The following is a 24,714-nucleotide window of genomic DNA, read 5'->3' as shown; positions in this document are numbered from 1 at the left end:
AAGCATCTTAACATTATTCTCCCCTTTTCCCCATTCCAACCATGTCTGTCTCTGTATCCCAGAACCCTGTTGTTCTAAAGCTGTGCCTACATCATTTTTTAGCCCATTCATACCTGTCTAATTGTTCTCCCATCTGCTTTGTTCTTCCATTCCCCTCTCCCTACTTGTGTATTGCCCCCCTCCCCAATACCCAGATTATCCTGTGTCTATTCCCTGCCCTGTGCTCACCTTCCCCTCACGCCCCTAACACTACCCCTACGTCCTAGCAACCAGCTAAGAATCCACTTTAGTGGATTAGTATGGGTTCTTTTTCTTAGTCTTTTATAGTAGTGGTCCTATGCAGTATTTTTCCTTTTGTGACTGACTAATTTCACTCAACATAATGTCCTTAAGGTTAATCCATGTTAGGAACTGGCATGTAGCTTCCTTGTTATTTTTTCAAGGTAGCATAGTACTCCATTGTGTGTATGTACCACAGCTTGTTTATCCATTCTTCAGTTGATGGGCACTTTGGCTGTCTCCATCTTTTTGCTATTGTAAATAGTGCAGCTATGAACATTGGTGTCATATAGTATGTTTTGATAGTTAGCAGGAAAAGTACCATCTCATTTGTCTTACTTTTTGCTTAAGTGTATAATTGCTAAAGTACATCAATTAATTTGGACATTGTATGGAAATCTTCATGATAAATTTTCCCATCCATGAATACAATATACTTCTATATTTAAACCTTCTTTGCAAAATGTTATTATAAGTTTCACATCAATTTTTCAAATTTCTTTCAAATGGTAGATTTAAAATAAAAAATAAGGTATTCAACTAATGTGGGCAGATAACATGAAGGTATGATTGTTGTTGTTGTTACGTGCCGTGGAGTCGGCTCCAATTCATAGTGACCCTACACAGGGTTTCCAAGGCTGTAAATCTTTACGGGAGCAGACCGCCTCATCTTTCTCCAGCGGAACCGCTGGTAGTTTCGAACTGCCGACCTTGAGGTTGGCAGGCCGACTCGTAACCACTTCGCTACCAGAGCTCCTTTTGAAGGTATGATAATTGTTGTTGTTGTTGTTAAGTGCCGTCGAGCCGGTTCCGATCCATAGCGACCCTGTACAGAGTTTCCGAGGCTGTAAATCTTTATGGGAACAGAACGCCTCATCTTTCTCCCGTGAAGTGGCTGGCAGTTTCGAACTGCTGGCCTTAAGGTTCACAGCCCAATCTGTAACCACTACGCTACCAGAGCAATATTTAATTAGTAGTTACTATGCACCATGCCGAAATGACACATTTTTTGTGTGGGGGGGGGAGGGGGCACTCAGGAATATATAATCATTCAAACAATCAAAGGGTACACCCTGCAAGCCTGCCCCCTGGTCATCTGCACACAGCCCCACTGCTTCCCTGAGTCTAGAGTGCCCACCTGTTCCATCTCTCCACATTATCATCTCTACCTCCATCTCTGGCATCAGTTTCTCTGGAAAGGGTCCCGCACTGTGCTCTTCTCCTTTGATGGTCCCAGGGTCCTCTGTTCCTGGACTGCAAGATCAACCACTCCCCTTCTTTTGTAACCAAATGTCTGCCTAACATTTGCAACACTCACAATCAGTCCTGATAGCAATTATTCACTATTGAACCACAAAAGTGCTATCCCCATCTCCTTTCAACAGCCCCATCCAGACAGGATGGAAATCACTCAGTGGGGATTCTACTGCCCCCACCACCCTCTGAAACTAGGCTCCTTTTTGAAAGCTTGTAAGCCAGTCACTTTGTGCCTTTGTAGCCCCCCCATTTTGGGTAGCCAAAGTCCAAGTTGCCCATCCCTGTCAACCCTGTGTACAGGTGGGAATGATCCTTGCTGTAAAGATTTGTCTCCTCTTTTGAGCTACTATATCCATAAGTTTAGGTCAGCTCATCAAATTGTAGCAGATTACTCTTTTTTTCCTCTTCTTTCTTCCTCTAGTCGAGTTTTGATCATTCAGCCATTGAAGCCAGGTCATGGGTACTATCTGCAAGTGTGGATGTTCTTGTGCATCTCCCCTCCCTTCATAACAGCTGGATGCTTTACTCTCCGCTCTAGTCCTCTGTGGCTATGTTCCTGTCCTTGTCCCCAGGACTCGCCATATGCTAGCCAACCTCGCCATATGCTAGCCAACCAGGTCTAAATTCAGACGGACAGGAGTCTATTGAACGTGGTTGGAATTAGCTCACAACTTCATTGCTGTTTTTCCCCTGCTTCACTTTATCGATAGGCCAATGTGGTCACCAGCAAGACCACATGCTTGCTCATGTATTTCCCTTGAGTCTCAGTCTTGGGAGGGGGTTTGCCCTGAGGGGACCCGACCAACTTGCTTTGATGGCTCCCAGGCGAAGCTGCTTGTTGTTGTAGTAGTCAATTGGACTGGACTGCCGTTATTGTTTTTGATTTTTCCTGCCGGTCTTTCTTTCAAGAAGTATCTTCTGTTCTTTTAGCCACTCCAGGCCAGTCTGCTTATCCTTTCAAGTGGAAATTTCCCACCTCAGAAAATTCTGGATGGGGATCAGGATTCTACCTATGGTCTTATGCAATGCAAAGGCTCTGCAGGAAGCCTCCTTCACTGGGAAAGTTCTAGCTCCATTTAGGTGTTCCAATCAGTTATAGGCTGAAGATGGACTTACAAGCTTTCTATGGTGATGTTTCTAGCTATTCCTTTCTCGCTCCCTTGAGTGTCTATTTTACAATAGGCAAGGGAAACCAAGATTCAAAAGACAGTCAAGCATCTTTACATTATTTTCCCTCTTTTACCCACTGAAACCATGCCTCAATCCCTACATCACAGAGTCCTGTTATTCCAAGGTTGAGCATACATCACTATTTACCTCTGTCCCACTTAGCCCCTGCAAACCTGCCTAAATGTTCTATCTGCCTTGTTCTCTCATTCCCCTCCCCTGTTTGTGTATTGCACCCCCCAAGCACCCAAACTATCCTGTGTCTATTCCCTACCTTGTGCTCCACCTTCCCCTCCCTCCTCTTCCCCCACAACCCGATAACCAACAAAGAATTTTCCCCCCTTTTAGTGTGGGTACTTTTTCTTAAGCTTTTATAATAATGGTCCTACGCAGTATTTTTCCTTTTGTGACTGACTAATTTCACTCAGCACAGTGTCTTCAATCAAGGTTCATCCCCGTTATGATGTGGTGGCTTGCAGCTTCCTTGTTATTCTTCAAGGTAGCATATTATTCCATTGTGTGTATGTACCACAGTTTGTTTATCCATTCTTCCATTGGTTAAGCTGTCTCCAACTTTTTGCTATTGTAAATAGTGCTGCTATGAACACTGGTGTGCATATATCTAGTATTATGGTTCATATTTCTTATGGGTAAATACCAAGTAGAGGAATTGCTGGATCATACGGTATTTCTATTTCCAGCTTTCTGAGGAAGCGCCATACTGTTTTCCGGAGTGGTTGGACCTTTTTGCAATCCTATCAGCAATGTAGGAGGGTCCCAGTCTCTCCCCATCCTTGCCAGCATTTATTGTCCTCTACTTTTTTGAAGTTTGCTGTTATTGCTGGTGTGAGATGATATGTCATTGTTGTTTTGATTTGTATCTCTCTGTGGTGCTGTGGGTTAATGCAACAGACTGCAAAGGCATTTGAACTGCAAGGTTGGCAGTTCAAGCTCACCAGCTTCTCCTCAGAAACCCTATACAGGGTTGTTATGGGTTGGAACTGACTCTACTGCACTTAACAACAACAATGGCTAGTGATTGTGAACATTTCTTCATATGTTTGTTGGCTGCCGGGATCTCCTACTTGATGAAGTGTCTGTTCATGACATCCCACATTTTTATGAGTCATCTCATTTTATCCTCCTTACAAGCCTATAGAGTAATTGTTATTGCCACTTTACAGAAGACACCACTGAAATACAAAACTGATCAGCAATATTTGCCCAAGGTTTTCAATACTTAACATTGAAGGTAGGGATACTGCCTTTGTATCCCTGGTGCCAAGGGAATTAAGCAGGTTGAACAGATGTCGGTCTTGGAGTATCTCCTGTTCACTTTGAGTCTCCTGGGTGGTGGTACTAAAAGGTAAAAATGTTCAGCTGCTAATCCAATGGTTGAAGATTCATGTTCAGTCAGAGGTGCCAGTAAAGACAGTTTTAGCAATCTACTTCTGAAAAGTCACCGAAGATCCTATGAAGCACAGTAGAACTGTAACACACACAGGATACCATGAACTATTATAACTCAATGGCAATTGATCCTATTCACTTAATTGTTGTTAAGTGCCATCGAGTCAGTTATGACTCATAGTGAACCTTTATAGGGTTCCCAAGGAGCAGCTTCTGGATGGGAACCATTAACCTTGTGGTTACCAGTCCAGTGCTTACCCTACAGCATCTACCAGGACTCCTATTTGGCTAACAGTGTATCATTCATAAAATTATCCCCACTAAATGAATCATCTCAGACTTGGGCAGCAAATTAGTAAATTTGCTGAAAGTCACTCTGAGACTCAGGGAAAATTCTACAAAACACTTTGTTGTTGTTGTTAAGTGCCATTGAGTCAGTTCCAGCCTACAGCGCCCCTGTATAGGGTTTCCTAGGTATGGTTGGTAAGCTTGAACCACCAACTTTGCAGTTCAAAGCCTTGCAGTCCAGGTGCAGTAACCCACAGCCCCCCACCAAGACTCCTTTAGCTGCTATAAAACTTGCATACAATTGAATACAAAGAACGTGCAAATTGAGATTACCAAATCTCTTTTTGAGATCTTTGAGAATCTAGAAAATAAGAAATCTGCCCAAAGAAAGGGACAAAGTATGTGTCATCTTAACTTACAAAGAAAAATAATATGAGGTTTCCCAAGTCATAAAATAATCAGGCTCAGCTACAAAATTGTTAGGACTAGATAACACCATGGAATCTGTGAAATAGAAAAACCAGCAAGACAAAGCATAGATGTGCCTACAGAATACAGCTGTGTAAAGAGCCTGCCAGCTCAAAGGCAGTTAATGCTCGGGGAGGCGAGATGATGGAACAGAATATCACCAATACTACCTGAAATTCCCAAAGATCCATTCCCACAGGACCAAAGTGCCAAGGAAGGGCACTCAGGAGAACTGCTGCTGTTGTTAGGTGCCACTGAGTTGGTTACCACTCATAGCGACCTTATGCACAACAGAATGGAACACTGATTGGTCCTGCGGCAACCTCATAGTCATGGCTGCGCTTGAGCTCATATCTGCTGCCACTGTGCCAATGCATCTAGTTGGGAATCTTCCTCTTTTTCGCTATCTTCCACTTTAGCAAGCATGATGTCCTTCTCCAGGGACTGGTCCCTCCTGATAATATGTCCGAAGTATGAGAGATGAAGTCTTGTCATTCTGGCTTCCAAGGAGCACTCTGGCTGTACTTCTTTCAACACAGATGTTTGTTCTTTTGGCTGTCCATGGTACTTTTAATATTCTTCTCCAACACCACAACTCAAATGCATCAATTCTTCTATAGTTTTCCTTATTCACTGTCCAGCTTTCACATACATATGTTGTTGTTGTGTGCCATGGAGTTTACTGAAAATACTATAGCTTGGGGCATGCATACCTTAGTCCTACAAGTGATATCCTTGCTCTTGAATACTTTAAAGAGGTCTGTGCAGCAGATTTGCCTAATGCAATGCATCATGTGATTTCTTGACTGCTGCTTCCATGTGTGTTAATAATGGATCCAAGCAAAATGAAGTCTTTGACAACTTCAATCTTTTCTCCATTTATATGGATGTTATTTACTGGCCCAGTGGTGAGGATTTTTATTTTCTTTACTCTTAGATACAACCCATACCGAAGACTTTGGTCTTTGGCCTTTATCCATAAATGTTTTAAGTCATCTTGATTTTCGGCAAGCAAGGTTGTATCATCTGCATATCACAGATTGTTAATGAGTTTTTTTCTAATCCTGAAGCCATTATATAAAGAGTTTCTCTTTCTATAATTCAGCTTTTCAGATGCATGTTCAGCATACAGATTGAGTAACTGAGGTCAGAGAATACAACTTTGGTGCACACCTTTGCTATTTTAAACCATTCAGTGTCCCCTTGTTATGTCATTTAGCTTATTTATCTATAAAAATGGACACAAATATAGCCATCTTCATTCTCTAAAACTACTGCACAAATTAACTTAAACAATCTATGTAAAAAGTCCTCTGAAAGCTATGCAATGCTGCATAAATCTAAAGTCCTTTCCACTACAAAATATAAGTCTGCAACATTATTTTGTTTTATCTAAAATGTATTTTGCACTCTAAAGAATCTAGATCAAACTACATAGTTACTCAATGATCCATGTACCTATCTATCTACCTTTGTCTCTGTCAATATTTTAAACTTCATTTTTCCAAAGTTTCTCATGCTAAGATGAGACACATGATTCATCAGTGTCAATATGTGAACTATAACTCATGACCTGCCACATACACAATGAAAGAAGGGTATAGCACTTGCCCACTAATTGCTAATGAGCACCACAGACCAGGCAGCAAAGTTCCATTTCGGCTCTGAGCAGACAGATGAACTTGAGATTTGAATTCTTTCAGCGACATTACTCAAGGTCTATCAAGTCTCTCCTGCAGTCCTGGGGTGGCACTGTAGAAGCACTGAACTACTAATCACAAGGATGGCAGATCAAACCCACCAGCCACTCCTTGGACACCCTATTCACGGTCACTATGAGTTGGAACTGACTCGATGGCACTTTAACAATATCAATAAGAAGGATCAAGGCCCTCCAAGATCGTCATCTCTGTGGAGCTAGTCTGTGCTTGGCATTCTACTAGACTGAACCATGAAGTGCCCAAAACAGTCAAAATATCAGTTACCCTTCTATGTAATATATCCGCAATTTTGAATTTATGAATTTACTTAAGGAGTAGGAATGAGATCATCACAAAGGTTATCAGCCTTCAGTTAAGTAAGGCATAGGAGAGCAGTTTTCTGCCAAATCAAACTATTTGAAATTTGAAATTCTGCTTATGGACTCAGGAGGAGATACACAGTTATTTGTTCTGGATGAGGTATCCCATATGTCACTTGGAAAGGCACTATAACATCCTATCCACCAGTGTGGCTTAAATATCCATTTTCACAGATAAATGTCAACAACATGAACAAGAATATGTTATCAAAATTTAGTGCCATGAAGAGTCACAAGTCCCTGATACAAAGGAAGATGTGGTCGATGGTTCTAAAATGTGACTGTGAAAGCAGGAAAAAGACAGACCCTGAGAATTTATAAAAGGAGAAGTGAGAGTTAATCCCTTTATGGAAATTTGAAATTGTTAAGCTATGCTATTTCCTTGCAGTGAAAGATCATCAGTATTGGGACTGATTATTTATTTTATGAAGGTTATTTATAACTCTAAAGTTTGTGTATTGAGTTTTAACAGACCTATGTAATACCTCTTTGAAAATCTTTTTACAGACATAAGTTTTCAAGCTATCTAAAGACCCACTCATTTATATAAATGAAATTGCCTTATAATTAAATTTCAAGACAGAAAACTACAGGAATTTGGGCATTAGCATTCCTTGTTATTTAAAATGTAAGTAATTTCCATCATAGATAAAGAGGTGTCCTGGTGCAGCACTGTATATAGGATAAGCACTGGGCTGCTAACCTCAAGGCCGGCTGTTTGAACCACCACGCCCTCTTTGGAAACCCTATTCAGGGGTTGCTATGAGTGGGAACCCACTGAACAGCAAGTAACAACAAGAACAGAAGCATCTTTAGTGGGCAACAATGGAAACTTTCATATGTACGAGGGGTCTTCAAAAAGTTCACGGACATTTTTCATTATCATTTAATCCCATTTTCCCACAAATTTTTGAAGCCCCCTTGTATGTGTGTATTTACTATGGCGATACAACTGTAATTGCATGATATTTTAATATTTTGTTTGTTTCAAAAGAAAAAGAGATAAACTTAACAACTGAATAATAAATACACATAATCATAAGAAATTTTCTTACCTGTAATACAAATTTCTGATCTATGTATTTTTTGGCAATGCTGGGTTGGAATTCTTGGCTTTCCAAAAACCGTATGAAAAATTCATATACAAGCTGCAACAAATAGATTATAGTCAATTTCAAAATATGATTCACTGAGAACAGTGTTAGTAACCATGAAAAACCTAAATACTGAAAGTGTCATTAGGGCTTCAGAAAACTATATTTAATGCAAGCCACACTAGCCTTTCTGTGGTTCACATTTGCTGTTATGTTTTTAATGTTCTAAATCGAAAAATCCAAAAATATAATCAAACAGAACAAATAAAATTCCCCATAACCTTACCATTCTAGGAACCACTGTAATGTCTGAATATATTCACGTTTTTCTCTTTATTATACTTTTACAACAGAACAGTGTACTACAAGTAAGTTTTAACAAAGTTTTGCAATATATTATGAACACGTTGTCAACCATTATCTAAAACTTCATTCTCAGTTGCTGAGTAGTCCACTATATGCATTTTACAATGAATAGTTCTATTATTCATAATTAATTTGCTTTATATTATTTGTGTCAAATTAGTTTGCAACGTGCATCATATATTGCACCAGCATGCACTTGTTCAATTATTTCATGAGAAAATATTTCTAAAAGTAGAACAGTCTTGGTTGAAAAATAGATACACATTTCAGGGTTGGGAACCACAGTTTCCATATAGAAAATTTACGATAATTTCCACTCGTCCTAGCAATATATGATGGTGTGACCCAATGTTCTCACCTGCAAAAAGTACGAACATGGGCAACTTCAAATAAGCTTTCTGATTACTGTTTATGCTCTCACATAGCGTAAGTTATAACTACTGGAGCCCTGGTGGTGCAGTGGTTAATGCGCACCTGCTATCTGAAAGGTTGGTGGTTCAAATCCACCATCTGCTATACAGGAGAAAGATGTGCGGTCTGCTTCTATAAAGACTGCAGCCTAGGATGGGTCAGGTTGACTACTCTGTGGAATCGCTGTAAGTTACAAATGACTCCACAGCAAAGGGCTGGGTTTGGGTTTTTTGATTTAATTATTTTTTTTCTGTGCATAGTTTTCTCATCTTACTCATTGGCCAACCAGAAAATACTGGTTCACCGACTTTAAACACTGAATTATATAGTGTCTTGTTTTGTTTTTAAAACAAAACACACATTCTTTAAAATCACCTCCAATTTTTTTTTTTTTTTAAAGTCAAAGCTTTGGGGAGATGCCAAGCTCAAGGTGACACAATTTTTTTCAGTATTCTAATCCTAAATTCTGCTTAAAATTTTTAATGTTATAAAAAAAACAAATGTTGTCAGTTGTAGTTCTTGTTCATTTTACAGAAAATATCCTCCAAGTAACTAGGTTAAAATATCCAGAATTTGCATGTCAGGTGGTCTTTTAAGCAAAAGTACTATTTTAGGAACAAACAGCTAGTTTACCTTGTAACTTAAAACAATCACACAAATGCTTTCCACAAGTATGCAACAGACATGATTTCTGCATAATTCCCATTTTGCAACACAAAATGCTAAGGAACGTGTACTCAAGGGTCAAGATTTAATAAAAGTAATCATCTTTACTGCTTCGTCAAAGACATTCTGAAGAGAAACTGGATTTTTTTTTTTAATTGTGATGCAAAAAAGACCACTTAATACAAATTATTCAAATTTACTCACAAACCACTAATGTCAAAAAAGAAGAAACTGATGATTTTTACCAACTTCTGCAGTCTAAAATTCACCAAACATACATTCAAGATGCACTGATAATTACTGGTGATTGGAATGTAAAATATGGAAACAAGGAAGAATCAGTAGTTGCAAAATACAGCCTTGATGATAGAAACAACTCTGGAGATCACACGGAAGAATTTTGCAAAGGTCAAAGACTTATTCATGGCAAATAACTTTTTTCAACAATACACACAGCAACTATACCATGGACCTTGTCATATGGAATACACAAGAATCACATCAGCTACCTATGTGGAAAGAAATGGAGAACCTCAGTATCATCAATCTGAACAAGATAGAGGCTGATGTAGACCAGACCATCAATTGCTCATATGCAAGTTTAACCTGAAGCCGACAAAAAAGAAAACAAGTCCATGAGAGTCAAAATACAACCTTCAGTACGTTGCTGTTGTTGTTAATTGCCATCAAGTTGGTTCCAACTCACAGTGACCCTGTATAGGGTTTCCGAGGAACAGCTGGTGAGTTTGAACCATCGACCTTGCAGTTCACTTACCCTACAGCACTACAATATCCCACCTGAATTTAAGGACCATCTCAAGAACAGATTTGATGCATTAGACATGAATGATGAAAAACTAAGTGACTTATTGGGTGATACACAAAGAAAGCAAAAAGTCATTAAAGGTAAAAGAAAAGGATGTCAGAAGAGACTCTGAACTTTGTTCTTCAATATTGAATAGCAAAAACCAAAGGGAAGAAATGATGAAGAGCTGAATAGATTTCAAAGGGTAGCTTGAGAGGACAAAGTAAAGTATTATATTGAAATGTACAAAGACTTGGAGCTTAAAACCCAAAAGGAAAGAACATGCTCAGCATTTCTCAAACTGAAAGAATGGAAGAAAAAAATGCAAGCCTCGAGTAGCAATACTGAGAGATTTTATGGAAAAACACTGAAAGGCACAGGAAGCATAAAAAGAAGATAAAAAGGAGGCTGGCGAAACAATGACAAAAGCACAGGAAGGAATTCAAGAGTTAAAGGCAAGTGGTAAATGCTGTTATATATACAATCCTATAATAATCTACGGAGAGATACATGGGTAGGTACAAAGGCTAAATGGCTGTGAGAATATACCCACAAATATATAAAGGTTTGACAAGGGATATTTTGTCCATGAATACTTACTTTTTCGCTGCAACCATATCTGTGAATGTGGTGGAGCAGAGACGTGGGCAAAGTTATTAAAACTTTTTAGACATTACTGGACATCTTGAGGGAATGAGTCCTGAGACTTGGGCTCTCAGGATCATTGTTTTGGTGGACACATTTTACATTGAAGAGTGTATCATTTGTTAACTGTAAAACTGATGATCTGCTTTGTAAACCAAACTTTCACTCTACTCACAATAGAAAAAAAAAAATTGTTGTTTTTTTTTAATGAAGGAAAAAAAAGGGAAGACGTAGAGTCCCTGTACCAAAAAGTATTGGTCTATGTTCAACCATTGCAAGAGGTACTATAAGAACAAGAACCAATGACACTGAAGTGAGACATCCATGCTGCACTGAAGCATTATGAGAAAACAAGGCTCCAGGAACTGAAGGAACACAAATTAAAATGTTTCCAAAACGTGATGCAGCACTGGAGGTGCTCACGCCTCTAAGAAATCTGGAAAATAGTTACCAGGTCAACCAATTGGAAAAGATCCGTATTTATGCCTGTTCCAAAGAAAGGTAAGCCAGTGGAATGTGGAACTCATTCAATAGTGTCATTAATATCACATGCAAGTAAAAATCTGCTGAAGAGAATTTTAAAATGGTTGCATGAGTACATCAACAAGGAGCTGCCAAAACTCCAAATTGGATTCAGAAGACAGGACACTGTCAGAGCCTAGCTAAAAGCCGAGAATACCAGAAAAATGTTTGCTTGTGTTTTATTGACTATGCAAAGACATTTAACTATATGGATCACAAACTGGATAACATTAAGAAGAATGGAAATTGCAGAACTCTAAATTGTGCCTAAGTGGAACCTGTAAGAGATCAAGAGGCAGCTGTTTGAACAGAACCAGGAGATACTGAACAGTTTTAAATTGGGGAAGGTGTGTGTTGGGGTTGTATCCTTTCACCATATTTCTTCAATGTGTATGCTGAGCAAATCATCTGAGAAGCTGGACTAAATGAAGAACGCAGCATCAGGATTGGAGGAGGACTCATCAACAACCTGTGTTATGCAGATGATACAACTTTGCTTGCTTAAAGTGAAGTGGACTTAACAAAGCACTCATAAATGAAGATCAAAGACTACAGCAACCAACATAAAGAAAACCAAGGATTATATCTCAACATAAAGGTAATAAAAATCCTAACAACTGGATCAATATGCAACATCATGATAAATCAAGAAAATCATCAATAATTTCATTTTACTTGGTTCCACAATCAAGATCCAGGGAAGCCGCAGTCAAGAAAACAATGTATTTCATTGGGCAAATCTGCTGCCAAAGATCTCTCTTAAGTGTTAAAAAGCAAAGACAGCACTTTGAAGACTTTGGAGCATAGACCTAAGCTGTTTATTCAATCATCTCACATGTATGCAAAAGCTAGACAATGAATAAGAAAGACCAAAGAAGAATGGATGTCTTTGAAAGAATAATGAATGTGCCATGAACTAACAGAAGAACAAACAAATCTGTCTAAGAAGAAGTACAACCCAAATGGTCCTTAGAAGTGAAGAGAGCAAGACTTCATCTCATTTATTTTGGAAACAGACATCATGCTTGGTAAAGTAGAGGGTCAATGACAACAGAAGATACTCAACAAGATGGATTAACACAGTGGCTGCAGTAATGGGCTCAAACATAAGATTGTGAGGGTGAAGCAGGACCAGGCAGTGTTTTATGTTATACAGAAGGTCATTATGAGTCGGAACCTTGATAGCATCTAACAACAAACAACTAAGAACCACCTAACAACAGTACAGATAATAACACACATGTAAACATTTTGATATATTTGAATGAAAATTCTATGAATTTAATATGCAATGCTTTCTTTATTTCAACCAACCCCCAAAGATCTATGAGTTATTATAGTAAATGCTGTCCATGACTTGCTACTAACGTGTAATTTTCTGTAGGCCACAAACTTAAATCAAAGAGATGTATAGGAACAGTACTGAAACCAGTCCATTTTGGAATACAACCTGTGACGACATTATCTAAAAGGTCTCATCATCATGAATCACTGTTGCTTTTAGAGTTTCCAATGAGCCAGTGATAAATGTTACTGCAGAGGTGACATTCAAATCCAGAGTACTTCTGGTGGTAGAATTTAGTTTAATAGGTTCAGAAATTAATTTTGTTCTGTATTTTATAGAGTCATTAGGCATAGGAAGGATTAACTAAAGTACTGAGTTAAACTTTATTGTACTTTAGGGGAAATTTATATGCTTCAGTGATCATGATTTGGAGTATTCGAAAGCTCTTAAAAACGGTCTCTTCTTTGGGGTGCAGAGAAGACAAGTGAAAGCTTTCAGGACCTTTCTCTCCCTGTTTCTGGAGCTGTGGAAGTTTTCCTGAGGAAACTATGGTTGTTAGTTTTATTTTACAGTTTCTCACAGACTAAACTGCAATTCTCTGAACAGGTGCCAAGCAATAAGAATAAGAAATCACAAGTAGTCCACTCCATCCCAGAGTAGTTTGGGGTTTTTGTGTTTTTGTTTTTTCTTTTTTGTAGGGGTGGGGTGGAGACACTTTGGTCACTATCTGGGATATACCTCTAAAAGGCACAAATAGTTCTGCAAATTTCTTGGACTGAAAAATCGCATCTCTAGCACTTTAAAAATTAAAAAAAAAAAAAATCTGAGATAGTAAATCAACTAAATGTTTTCATGAATTTATTCAATCTTAGCACATGTACAGCATGCTTGGGTAAGAGGTGGAAAACAGAGTCCTCCAGTAAAGTTCTCTCCATAGAGAAAAGTTAATGGACTATAAGGCAACCTCAAAGAAAATTAACACTTCACAACATACCAAGAGAATGAAAATCCAAGAAGAACATGGAAACATTAAAACTATGAGGAAACTCACAAGAAAGAACACAAAAAGCATGAACTCAACAAAAGAAGACACACAGAACAAAGAAAGCAGCAACACCACCAAAACCAAACATAATGGCAGTAATTAATTTATAGTATTTATAATTACACTGAATATAAATGGATTAAATGCACCTGTTAAGAGACGGAGGGTGGCAGAATGTTTAAGAAAACAAGATCCTTCAATATGCTGTCTGCAAGAGACACATCTCACACACAGAGTCAAAAACAGATTAAAAGTCAAAGGACAGAAACAAATATACCAAGCTAATTGCAAACAAAAACGAACAGGAGTGGTGGTACTAATCTCTGATAAAGCTTTCTCCATAACTAGGAGAACAGCACACTTATGTATCACAGCAACCTTGAGTTGCCTCAATGGGACAAGAAAACTTATAAATTAAGTCAAAACAATCTGAAGTGGTGAAAACAAACAAAATAAAATAAACAACTCTTAGAAGATCCCTAGGTCTTATCTCCCTGCTGAACAGTTTTCTGCTATTCACAAAGTTAACTAGTAAATGCGCAAGCGCACTTCTATAATGACACAGGGGCTTCTGCCTGGGGATAAAGATGAACAGGTTATTTGTCATACTGCCTTTGAGGACATTCTGGCTCAATGGAAAGATGCCTTTGGGGTTCATTACATTCTACCTTTTTAAGAAACACAGCTCTTGAGAAAAAACAACCAGGAAAAGAGGCTGCAAAATATCCAGTATATATAAGTAAACAATGGGTACATAAAAAAGTATTGCTATAAAATTATGGTGGTGGTGGTTATGTGCCGTGGAGTCGGTTCTGACTCATAGCGACCCTGTACAGGGTTTCCAGGGCTATAATCTTTACGGGAGCGGAAAACCTCATCTTTCTCCTGCAGAACACCTGGTAGTTTCAAACTGCTGACCCTGAGGTTAGCAGCCCAAGTCGTAAGCACTATGCTACCAGAGCTCCTTGTAAAATCACAGAAACATTTTTTTCCTAAAAACACACACACACACACACATATATCAAAAATGTGAACCTATTGTTTCTTGACATACCATCCATCTAGGTCTACACACATCTGAAGGCAGTATTTCCATCTCTTTAAACCTTTCTCAAAGAATTTTGTGCTCTTCGGTTTACACCACATCAAAACTGCAGTTTTGGTATCCTCAAGGGACTCAGATCGTGTTCCTTTTAAATGTTGAGTTTTGGGGACAAAAATAAGTCTGAAAGGACAAGTTTGAGGGCTATAGGTAGGGTAGGGTTTTCTAACAACATTCTTATAGGAAAGTCCTTACTATGAGCAAGTGTCCGGTTGTGATACACAGCACTTCCTCGGCACAACTTCCCTGGCCCTTCTTCTTTCCAAGGCAGTTGCCAATTTTCTTAAAACTTCCTTATAATGAGTCCCCATGATGGTCCTGTGTACTTTAGGAAAATCTATCATGCGTAGTGGTTAAGAATCGGGCTGCGAGTTGCAAGTTCAGCAGTTCAAAACTACCAGCTGTTCTGCGGGAGAAAGATGAGGCTTTCTGCTCCCGTAAAGATTCACAGCCTCAGAAACCCTGTACAGGGTCGCTATGAGTCAGAACCGACTCCACGGCACATAACAAAATCATGATTTCCCCTTTGGGATCCCCAAACAGTTGCCTTAACCCTTTGAGTTGATCTCTCTGCCTTGGAATTTTACTAATCTAGCAGATCCCCTTGGAAGCCACTATTCTGACTGGACATTTTTTTTTTTTAAAGGTACCCTAGCAAGATACAGAAAGATAGGTGTGTGGTGCTGTAAGACAAGCACTCAACCTTAAGGTAGGTTTGAACTGCAAGGTCGACAGTTCAAACTCACCAGGCACTCCTTGGAAATCCTATACAGGTTCGCTATGAGTTGGAGCCAATTCGAAGGCACATAACAACAACAATGAGATAATTTGTCTACAACCATCCACTGATTGCAGAGACATGTTGAAACATCTTTTGCTTATAATAAGCCCACACATGCATGAACTGGAACCCTGGTAGCAACACTTTTGGACTTAGCCTCGTACAATACAGATGGGACCTACTGCTGGGAAAAGAGATGCAGGGATGCCCCTTAGCCTTCCTGGCACATGAGTATGACTAGAAAACATGCCTGGCTCAGGGCAATTGAACAAAATTGGCCTTCACACATGCTTTCTCTCAGCTGTTGCTCTTTCTTGTGACATTGTGAAAGAAATAGTATCATAATTTGCTTTTGCCCTTCCAGGCTACAGGAAACACATGAAGACAAGCATAAAAAGTCCCCAGGGTAGCTACTGCTCAAAATGAGATATGTACACTATGACCTAATCACATCCAACGAACAATAATGTGAACAGTCCTGTTCTTATTTGAGGCACCAGGGGGCAAGATCACATAGAAGCTAATCTGTAAGAGAGAGAGAGAGAGCACTGTTGGTCAGGCCTGCAACACAGGAGAAAACACACTAAGGCAGTGCATTCAAACTCACTATTCATTCTGTTGGCATACTAATTATCAAGAGTAAGAAACATCAAAAGCATTCTCTAGTTTTCCATTAATTTACTTTAATTTGATTTCTTGGAGAACAAAGGTCTTAAACGGAATTCCCATGCTAAACATCTAATAAGTTGATGGATTTTTCTTTTCTAAGAAATGAATGGTGGTTCAAAATACCTGTAAGTGTGGCCATGATGCTTCAAGGGTAGGTTCATCTTCTTCTGGATCAAATTCATTGCTGTCACTAGGAGGGAGAGTTCTGAATATATTGCAAGATACCTAAAAATAAACAAGCAGCAATGTTAGCTGGAAACACATTCTGTGCCCTAGCTAAGGTCTTTCGGCCAGCTGACAGTTCACCGGGAGCATCACCAAACTAGAACCAGAACCTCTTTCTACGGGGTCTGGGGCCAGGACCATCTTTGGGCAAAGATGGAAATCAGAAGTCAAACTTTTCTACCGTCTCCACTACTTCTTCAGTACCTGGTCACCTACATCCAGTTCCCAATGACTTCACAGTCTCCATCAAAGCCTACTCATGGTTACTGACCAGCAAAGCATGTATCTCATTAAGCAATTTACAGTAAGATATAAACAACTGCTAATGGGCTTCTCATAGGTCTCCTTCTCAGGCTTATTCGCAATTTGCAAGTTAACTGTTAAACTAATGAAATTTCAGGCATTCACAAAAAGATGAATCAGAAAAGACATTTCAGAACCTATTATCCTTAAAATCATACCTAGTCTGTTCCTTGGAGTCTTGGTGTGGAGCTGTGGGTTAATGCACCAGATTGTAAAGCCGTTTGAATTGCAAGGTTGGCAGTTCAAGCTCACCAGTAGCTCTTCAGAAACCCTATACAGGGGTTGCTATGAGTTGGAACCTACTCGATAGCACTTAACAACAAGTCTGTCCTTCGAGTCTTGGTGTGGTGCTGTAGGATAAGCACTGGACTGCTAACTGAAAGGATGGCTGTTCAAACCTACCAGCCACTCCTTGGAGACCTTACACAGGATTGACATGAGTTGGAACTGACTTGGTGGCACTTAACAAGTCTGCTCTTGATTGACTTACGAAAGAGTAACAATACCCAACTTATCCACGGTACAAATTAAATGGTGGTTGTTCAAAGAAAGGCCCTAATTGATGACTGCTAAAACAGGACAACAGACACTTGAGGATTCCTTTTACTGCTCTGTTGCTTCTTGATATATCTGATGGTTTCTATAGTAAATTGTTCTTATTAACGCTTGTTACTATCCTCAGAGTTCCTTTTCAGTGTTCTATCTCTCACCCTGTTTCTTCAACTATCCTCTCCCTAATGACCCAGACTTCTCTGTAGCTTCAGAGAACAAAGCAAGATAGAAGGGGCGTATGTGTAGAAAGCAAGGGGGTGGGGGAAGAGACTGCAACAGAAACCTTTGTAAGACTTTCTATATGATGCAGAAAATAATGGGCTGGAATATCAGATTTAAGGTGCTTTTAAGTACATACACTGTTCTCGGCACATGGAAAACAGAGAATAAAGCACTCAAAAACTCATGTCCTCCTAGAGCTTACATTCTAGTAAAGTCATTCATTATTATCCCAACTTATAACTATAGAAACTGAGCCCAGGGCCACATGGCTGGTAGTAGCAAAAGAGCTTGTATGAACCTAGTAAGTCTGATTCCCAGTCACTTTGCCAAATAAGCTCCGCAAACCCACTGCCATCAAGTTGAATCAGACGCATAGCAATCCTAAATAGAGTTCCTGAGAATACTCTTTATGGAAGCAGACCAGCCTCATCTTTCTCCTGTGGGTATGAACCACTGACCTTGTGGTTAGTAGCCCAACTCTAACAAGTCCAGACACTTCAGAAACACTCCTCTGCTCTGAAGGATGATAAAAAATCTCTTCAGACTCCTAGTCTCTAATCCTGTTTCCTTCCTAGCCACTCTCTGCACACCCTTAGCCATGTGGTCTTTTAAAGGTAAATATGAGCATGTGACACATGATCCATACCTGACCCAGTTCTCCCAGTGCACACCATAAAAGTCCCTGCCTTTTAGCATCACAGTTAAGTCAAGTGCTTGTTAAGAACAGTATGCTAAGACCTAGACAGGCAGTCTGATTCTTTTTCTGCTTAGTGGTTGGTCCTCACCCATACTTGGAGAAAACACTTACCACAGGATCATGTCCAGCTCCCTTAAATATGGCCCAATATGGTCAGCCCATGCCTATCTTTTCAGGTTTTCTCCTGCCCCATTCTCTCCTCTTCAAACTCCCTGTTCTCCCAGAACGGAGTATGCCTTGTTCCCAGAGTTTGCTTGCCGGGATTCACCCCTCTGCATCTGTGCAGATTTACACACTCTGCTGGCTTCAGTTGGAAATTGTCCCCACATCTCCCCCAGAATCCACTAAACTCACCAAGCTTGGCACAAAGGTTATCTCTTTTATGGAACCTTACCAATTGTTGTAAGGGGGTCCTGCTGTGGTGCTGCAGGTTAAGCACTGGATTGCTAACTGCAAGGTCAGCGGTTCAAACACACCAGTCACTCCTCAGAAACAGTATATGAGGGTCACTCTGAGTCAGTACCAACTTGGTGGCAACAAAACAACCAGCAATTGCTTTATGTTCCTATTATACCCAGAATTTTTAATATATTTTTTTTGTCATAGCCTGTCAGCTCCTTGAAGGTCATAACCTTTAAAATGTATACTTGTATCCTCAGTACCCACCATGTCAATATTTATTAGACATTTCTACATGCCAGGCAGTGAAAATCTGGCCAGGACTTACTCTCATGGAGCCCACATTCAAACATGAAGGAATAATAAACATGTAACTCAACAAGATGGCTTCACACTGGTATGTGAGCTATACAGAAATACACGGGAGGGTATATCAAGGGCGAGAGGATAACAAATACAGTGGGCAGACTGTCCCTCCTAAGAGGTGACGTGAGGTGGAAACCTAGACAGGATAAAGAACTAGACACTAGAAATGGCAAACCCTAGGCTGATGCGATTGTAGTTAAGGCACCAAGACAACAACCACCCTAGTGAATAACATGGAGAACTGTGGTTGCTGTTGCTAAGGGCCTTTTGAGTTGGCTCCAATTCACAGGGACCCTGTATAGGGTTTCCAAGGAGCAGCTGGTGAGCTTGAACCACTGACCTTGTGGTTCGAATCAACCTTGTGATCCAGCATCACACCAGGACTCCATCCTAAAATGTAAAGCAGAGTGGTTAAAAAAGCATGGAGAGGAAAAAGTGGTGATGTGTAAGTTGCATAAAGGAAATTACATTTATTTTAAGTAAAAATGAAAGCCGCCGTTAGTGTTGTTAAGTGCCGTCCAGTCGGTTCAGAATCATAGCAACCCTGTATAGTGCTTCCAAGGAACGGCTGGTGAGTTTGAACCTTCAACCTTACCATTGAAACAGACCTTGCAGTCCAGTGCTTATCCTACAATGCCACACCAGGAAGTCATTAGTGGATCTTAAACAGAGAACTGACGTGGTCTGAATTTTTGGGGGTTTTTTTCTCTTCCCAATCACTCTGGTAGCTATGTATAGAAGCGACAGGAAGGGGACAATTTAGAAGACTGTGAAAGTGGCAGGAGACGAAGTTGGATTGCTTGGACTAGGACAGTGACAGAGAAGACAAGACAGAAGCAGACAGATTCAAACTACATTCTAGGGGTACTACTTGCTGCAAGACAGATGGGGTAAAAGACACCAGAACTGAGAGTGAGCCATAGGTTCCATGGTATTTTCAATTACGTCACATGCCTGTGAAAGTTGGATAACAAATAAGGAAGACTAAAGAAGAATCAATGTATTTGGATTCTGGTGCCGGCGAAGAATATTGAGAAAGTACTAAGGACTGTCAGAAGAACAAATCTATCTGTTTTGGAAGAAGTACAACCAGAATGCTTCTTAAAAACCAGGATAGTGAGACTTCATCTCTCAAATTTCAGACATGGGAACAGAATAACATGCTTGGTAAAGTGCAAGGTCAGTGAAAAAGAGTAAGAGCCCTAGAGAGATGGACTGACATGGTGGCAGCAACTGTGGGTTCAAGCATCACACTTGTGAGGATGGCAGAGGACTGGGCAGCATTTCCTTCTGTTGTGCAGACGGTCACTGAGTTGGAACTGACTGGATGGGCCCTAACAACAACAGATAGTTAGTAGTATTCTTCTTGGTTAAGCCCTAACTTTACCAAAAAAATAAAAATAAAAATAAGACCTAACTTAGCAAAAAAAAAAAAAACAATGAAGTTAGAGGCATGCAGTATGTGCCTTATGACTTTAATTTCAAGATGAAAACAGACTTTTGGAACTTTTTATTGCTGTCAGGAAATAATTTTTAAAAATCAGAGCTTCACATAATGTTTTAGGTCTTAGATCATGAGTGGATGATTGAGGGACTGAGTAAATAATGGACCACAGTCTATACAGGTTGCATAACAATCAAATCTCTTACATCTCGAGATTTTGACCTGAGTACGAAAAAGGCAGAAGCACTACACTCAAAGATGGCAGCCAATCACACCACTTTGAATGTGTGTCTGTCACCATCTTTGAGTGGAAAACTCTTCCAACTTGGGTCAAAATCCGCTGTGCAAGAGATTGCCTGACGACACTTGGGTCTAAGTAACTTGTGGGTCTTGCTCAGTTTTAACAAGAAAAGAGAACAACTTCTTTATCCCCATTGCTTGGCTCCCACTCCCATCAACAAGCATTTTGGTTATTGCAATGGTTTCCTGTCTGGTCTTCCTGCATTCAAATCTCTTTCTTTTCACTCCATTTCTCATCTCCTCCAGTTAAGATTTTGAATCCCTCAACAACTTGATATTCACCTCTGCATGCCTGGAAACAAATACACACAAAAACAGAAATAACTAGGGTCAGATAAAACACAAGACATACTGTTAAATTTGAGTTTCAGACACAAAAGAAATAATTTAAGCATAATATATGTATTTTAAAAAGATATTTGTTGCTTATCTGAAATTCAGATTTAACTCAGTGCCCTGCATTTTTATTTGCAAAATATAACTCTAACAAATGTAAAACAAACCAAAAAATCCATGAATATTAATTAAGTACTGCTACTGGTTACAACCCAGCTGCGATCCAGAAGCACCACTGTCAGGGACTGGTGGGGTGACATGGACACTGCTTCAGGCAAGGTCAAGGAACTAATGTGGTGTAAAAACTAAAGCTCAATTGTTTTGGCCAAAAGTGAATGAGAAAAATTACTATAATAATAATTTACAATTCACAATCCCTTTATATTCATGCTATTGTTGTTAAGTGCAATGGAGTCTGTTCCAACTCAAAGGGACTCTGTATAGGGTTTCTAAGACGGCAAATCTTTGTGGGAGCAGAAAGCCTCATCTTTTCTCTTGCAGAGTAGCTGGTGGGCTCAAATCAACAACCTTATGGTTTGCATCCAGTGCTTATCCTACAGAGGCACTGTGTTCTCTTTACAGTCATGCTGCTGTTACATATGTGCTAAGTCGGCTACGACTCATAGTGACCCTATATTGGGTTTCCAAAGCTTTTAAGTCTTCACCAAAACAAAGGTCTCATCTTTCTCCTGCGGATCAGCTGGCAGGCTTGAATCTCAGATCTTGTGGTTGCCAGTCTAGTGCTTATTGTATGGAGCCACTGTGTTCAATTTATAGTCTCAGAAACTATTCATTTTATGATTCTTGTGGATAGTTTGTTGTTGAAGAAGACAACAAATGACTAGCACGTTACATGAGTACCTAACTAGTGTATTCACTAACTATTGGTCAAGATGATTAACATTAAGCAAAATGGAAGGTAAGGGGAATATAATGAATTGCTTTTGGGTTTTTTTTAAAACCTACTGAATGCATTTAATTTCTTTCAATTGTGTATTTGTTAGCACTATTAATTATTATTAAGACATTTAAAACTCTATCAATAAAGGATTCACTAGGAACAGCACTAGTCATTAATAAAATCAGAAAAGTAAAACCCCTTTATGTAAAAGGCTCTGGTAGACCAGGCATGCAATTTGATCAGGGACAATTGGACTAATGTGATACAACTTAAAATCATCTTCTCTGTTTAACAATATACTTTCCAAAATAAAATGACTTCTCTTGGTATTTGTAACAAGTAAATTTCTAAAAAAGAACTGTAAGACTGGCAATAAATAGAGAACACTCTTGTACGCTGAACAGTGTCATTATTTCTTTAGCATTACTCATATTAAAATTTCTTAAAAGCAATAATTTCAGTGCTATCTAGTTCATTCATTCATTCATTCATTTAGCAATGTATTGTGTAGCTGAAAATAAATCAAACTAATTGAATGAAACATTTAGGTCTAGAGGAAGACCCAGTAAATACAATGTTGAAGCTAGCCCATCAAGTATTATTCTCTGTAGGAAAATCCCTGGATTGTGTACCACAAAGTAAGAGGTTCAAATCCATTATCCTCTCCACAGGAGAAAAAGTAAAGACTTTATACTCCCACATAAAGATTCACAACCTTGGAAGCCATACACAAGATTGTTATGAGTTAGAACTGAACTCCACAGCACGAACAACAAGTTTGTGTTAACACAAAAAAACTAATCTAAACGGACATAGTAAAACTGGATCTTGCAGGAAAATCTCATAATAGTTTAAAATATTTATCATAGACACAAGTTTTAAAAACAATTAGATATGAAACAAAAAATGTGAACATAAGCAATACATATATAATATATGAGCTCTGGTAGCGTAGTGGTTACGAATCGGGCTGCAAACCTTAAGGTCAGCGGTTCGAAACTACCAGCTGCTCCGCGGGAGAAAGATGAGGCTTTCTACTCCCGTAAAGATTTACACCCTCGGAAACCCTATACAGGGTCGCTATGGGTCGGAACCGACTCGATGGCACTTAACAACAACAATATAATATATAATATTTACATATATATATATATATAAAACTTACATAAAGCTTCTAAAATAGACATGACTACAGAAGATGATTTCCATACTAGAAATGTATATTAAATATTCAAGCTTCTAAAAAGTCTTACAATATTTGCCTACTTTGCTTACATAGAAATGATAAGTAGTACATATGTAGGTTTCAAGTTACTCATAGTAACACCAAACATAAGAATTCTTAATGATCCTAATGATAAAGAACCTCTCAAACAAATTTGACAATCTGATCATCAGCCCCTTTGAGTCGTAATTACAGATAAACAAACAGTAATTTTAAAAAGGAAAAAATTCCTTAAGCATTTGTAATTATATTCAAGGGACTTAGAATCAGAGCCAATAAATTTAATTTAATCTGATACATGATTAGGAAACAAATGGCAAGATTTTTAAATTAATACTTAAATTAATTCACTAGCAATTTCTTCTACAATTTGTTCCTAACAACAAACTATGTCCTTTAATTACCACAATAAAGCTACTGTAGCTTTCTACTCAGTCAGAATATAAGATCTCTTTGAAAATTCTCACCATCTATGTGACTGAACTCTACAAGTTATCTAAGCCTATGAGACCATTAAAATCCCCACTTCAAATGTAAATACAAGTCCTTAGCACCTAAATTCTAAAGAGCAAAAATTTAAATCACTAGAAGAATATCTTAGATTATGGGCCATCCACTCCAGGTCTAAATTTATTCTCTAATATATTAAATAGGAGTCCTAGTGTGGCACTGTGGGATAAAGCACTGTACCACGAGGTCGGCGGTTCAAATGTACCAGCCGCTCCTTGGAAACCCTATAAAGGGTCGCTATGAGTCAGACTGACTTGACAGCACTTAACAACAACAACAAACAATATGTTAAACATGTAACTATTACTGCCACATACAATTATCAACACAATTTCTGGACAACAATTTTCAGTAGTTATTATTTCAAGCATGCTCACTTAAATATGATTCCTTGACCCAAACAATATCCACAACATCCTTCACTGTCCCTATCCCGGGCACAATGGAGACTATATGACATAGGATCAAATGTTGGTATGGTCAAGCTACTCCAACAAGGATAACCACATTTTATTCATAAAACACATTTGTGTTCAAAGTTCCTTACCTCTAGGAAAGCATTTATTTATTGAACCAAAACCCAGAATGCACTGTTTACATGAACCTAAGAAACGCGCACTTGCCACAGGTGTGAGATTCATGTTATAACAACTGAAATTCTAACAGAGAATTTCAAAAGATTGCTTTTGAAGTCAGTGATTACAACATTATTAACCTCTATACAGTCATTGTCATACTTTATTAAATCAGTATTAGCAGGGCTTTCTAAGATATAGCAGCTATTCTATTAAAGCCTGGTTTTTAAAATAAGGTAGAAGGAACATCTTACAGTGATTTAAAAAAAAAGCTTAGCAGGCAGTTGAAGGAAATGACCTACCCATTCTCGGGGGGGGG

At 38.9% G+C, this 24,714-nt stretch overlaps 1 protein-coding gene across 1 annotated transcript in view; it reads right to left on the bottom strand.

The window, feature by feature from the left end:
* Window positions 1-24,714, bottom strand: part of PPP2R5E (protein phosphatase 2, regulatory subunit B', epsilon isoform) — a 194,077-nt gene that overhangs the window by 20,964 nt on the left and 148,399 nt on the right. The window contains exons 6-7 of the mRNA XM_006864633.1: window positions 16,464-16,565; window positions 8,005-8,097 (exon numbers count right to left, since the gene is read on the bottom strand). Coding sequence (XP_006864695.1) covers window positions 8,005-8,097; window positions 16,464-16,565 — 195 coding nt within the window. The remainder of the gene's footprint in view (window positions 1-8,004; window positions 8,098-16,463; window positions 16,566-24,714) is intronic.

The sequence above is a fragment of the Chrysochloris asiatica genome, unplaced genomic scaffold (genome assembly GCF_000296735.1).
Source record: "Chrysochloris asiatica unplaced genomic scaffold, ChrAsi1.0 scaffold00067, whole genome shotgun sequence".
Taxonomy (NCBI): Eukaryota; Metazoa; Chordata; class Mammalia; order Afrosoricida; family Chrysochloridae; genus Chrysochloris; species Chrysochloris asiatica.
The sequence above is the reverse complement of the archived record's forward strand: the minus strand, read 5'-3'. Positions and strand labels throughout refer to the sequence as shown.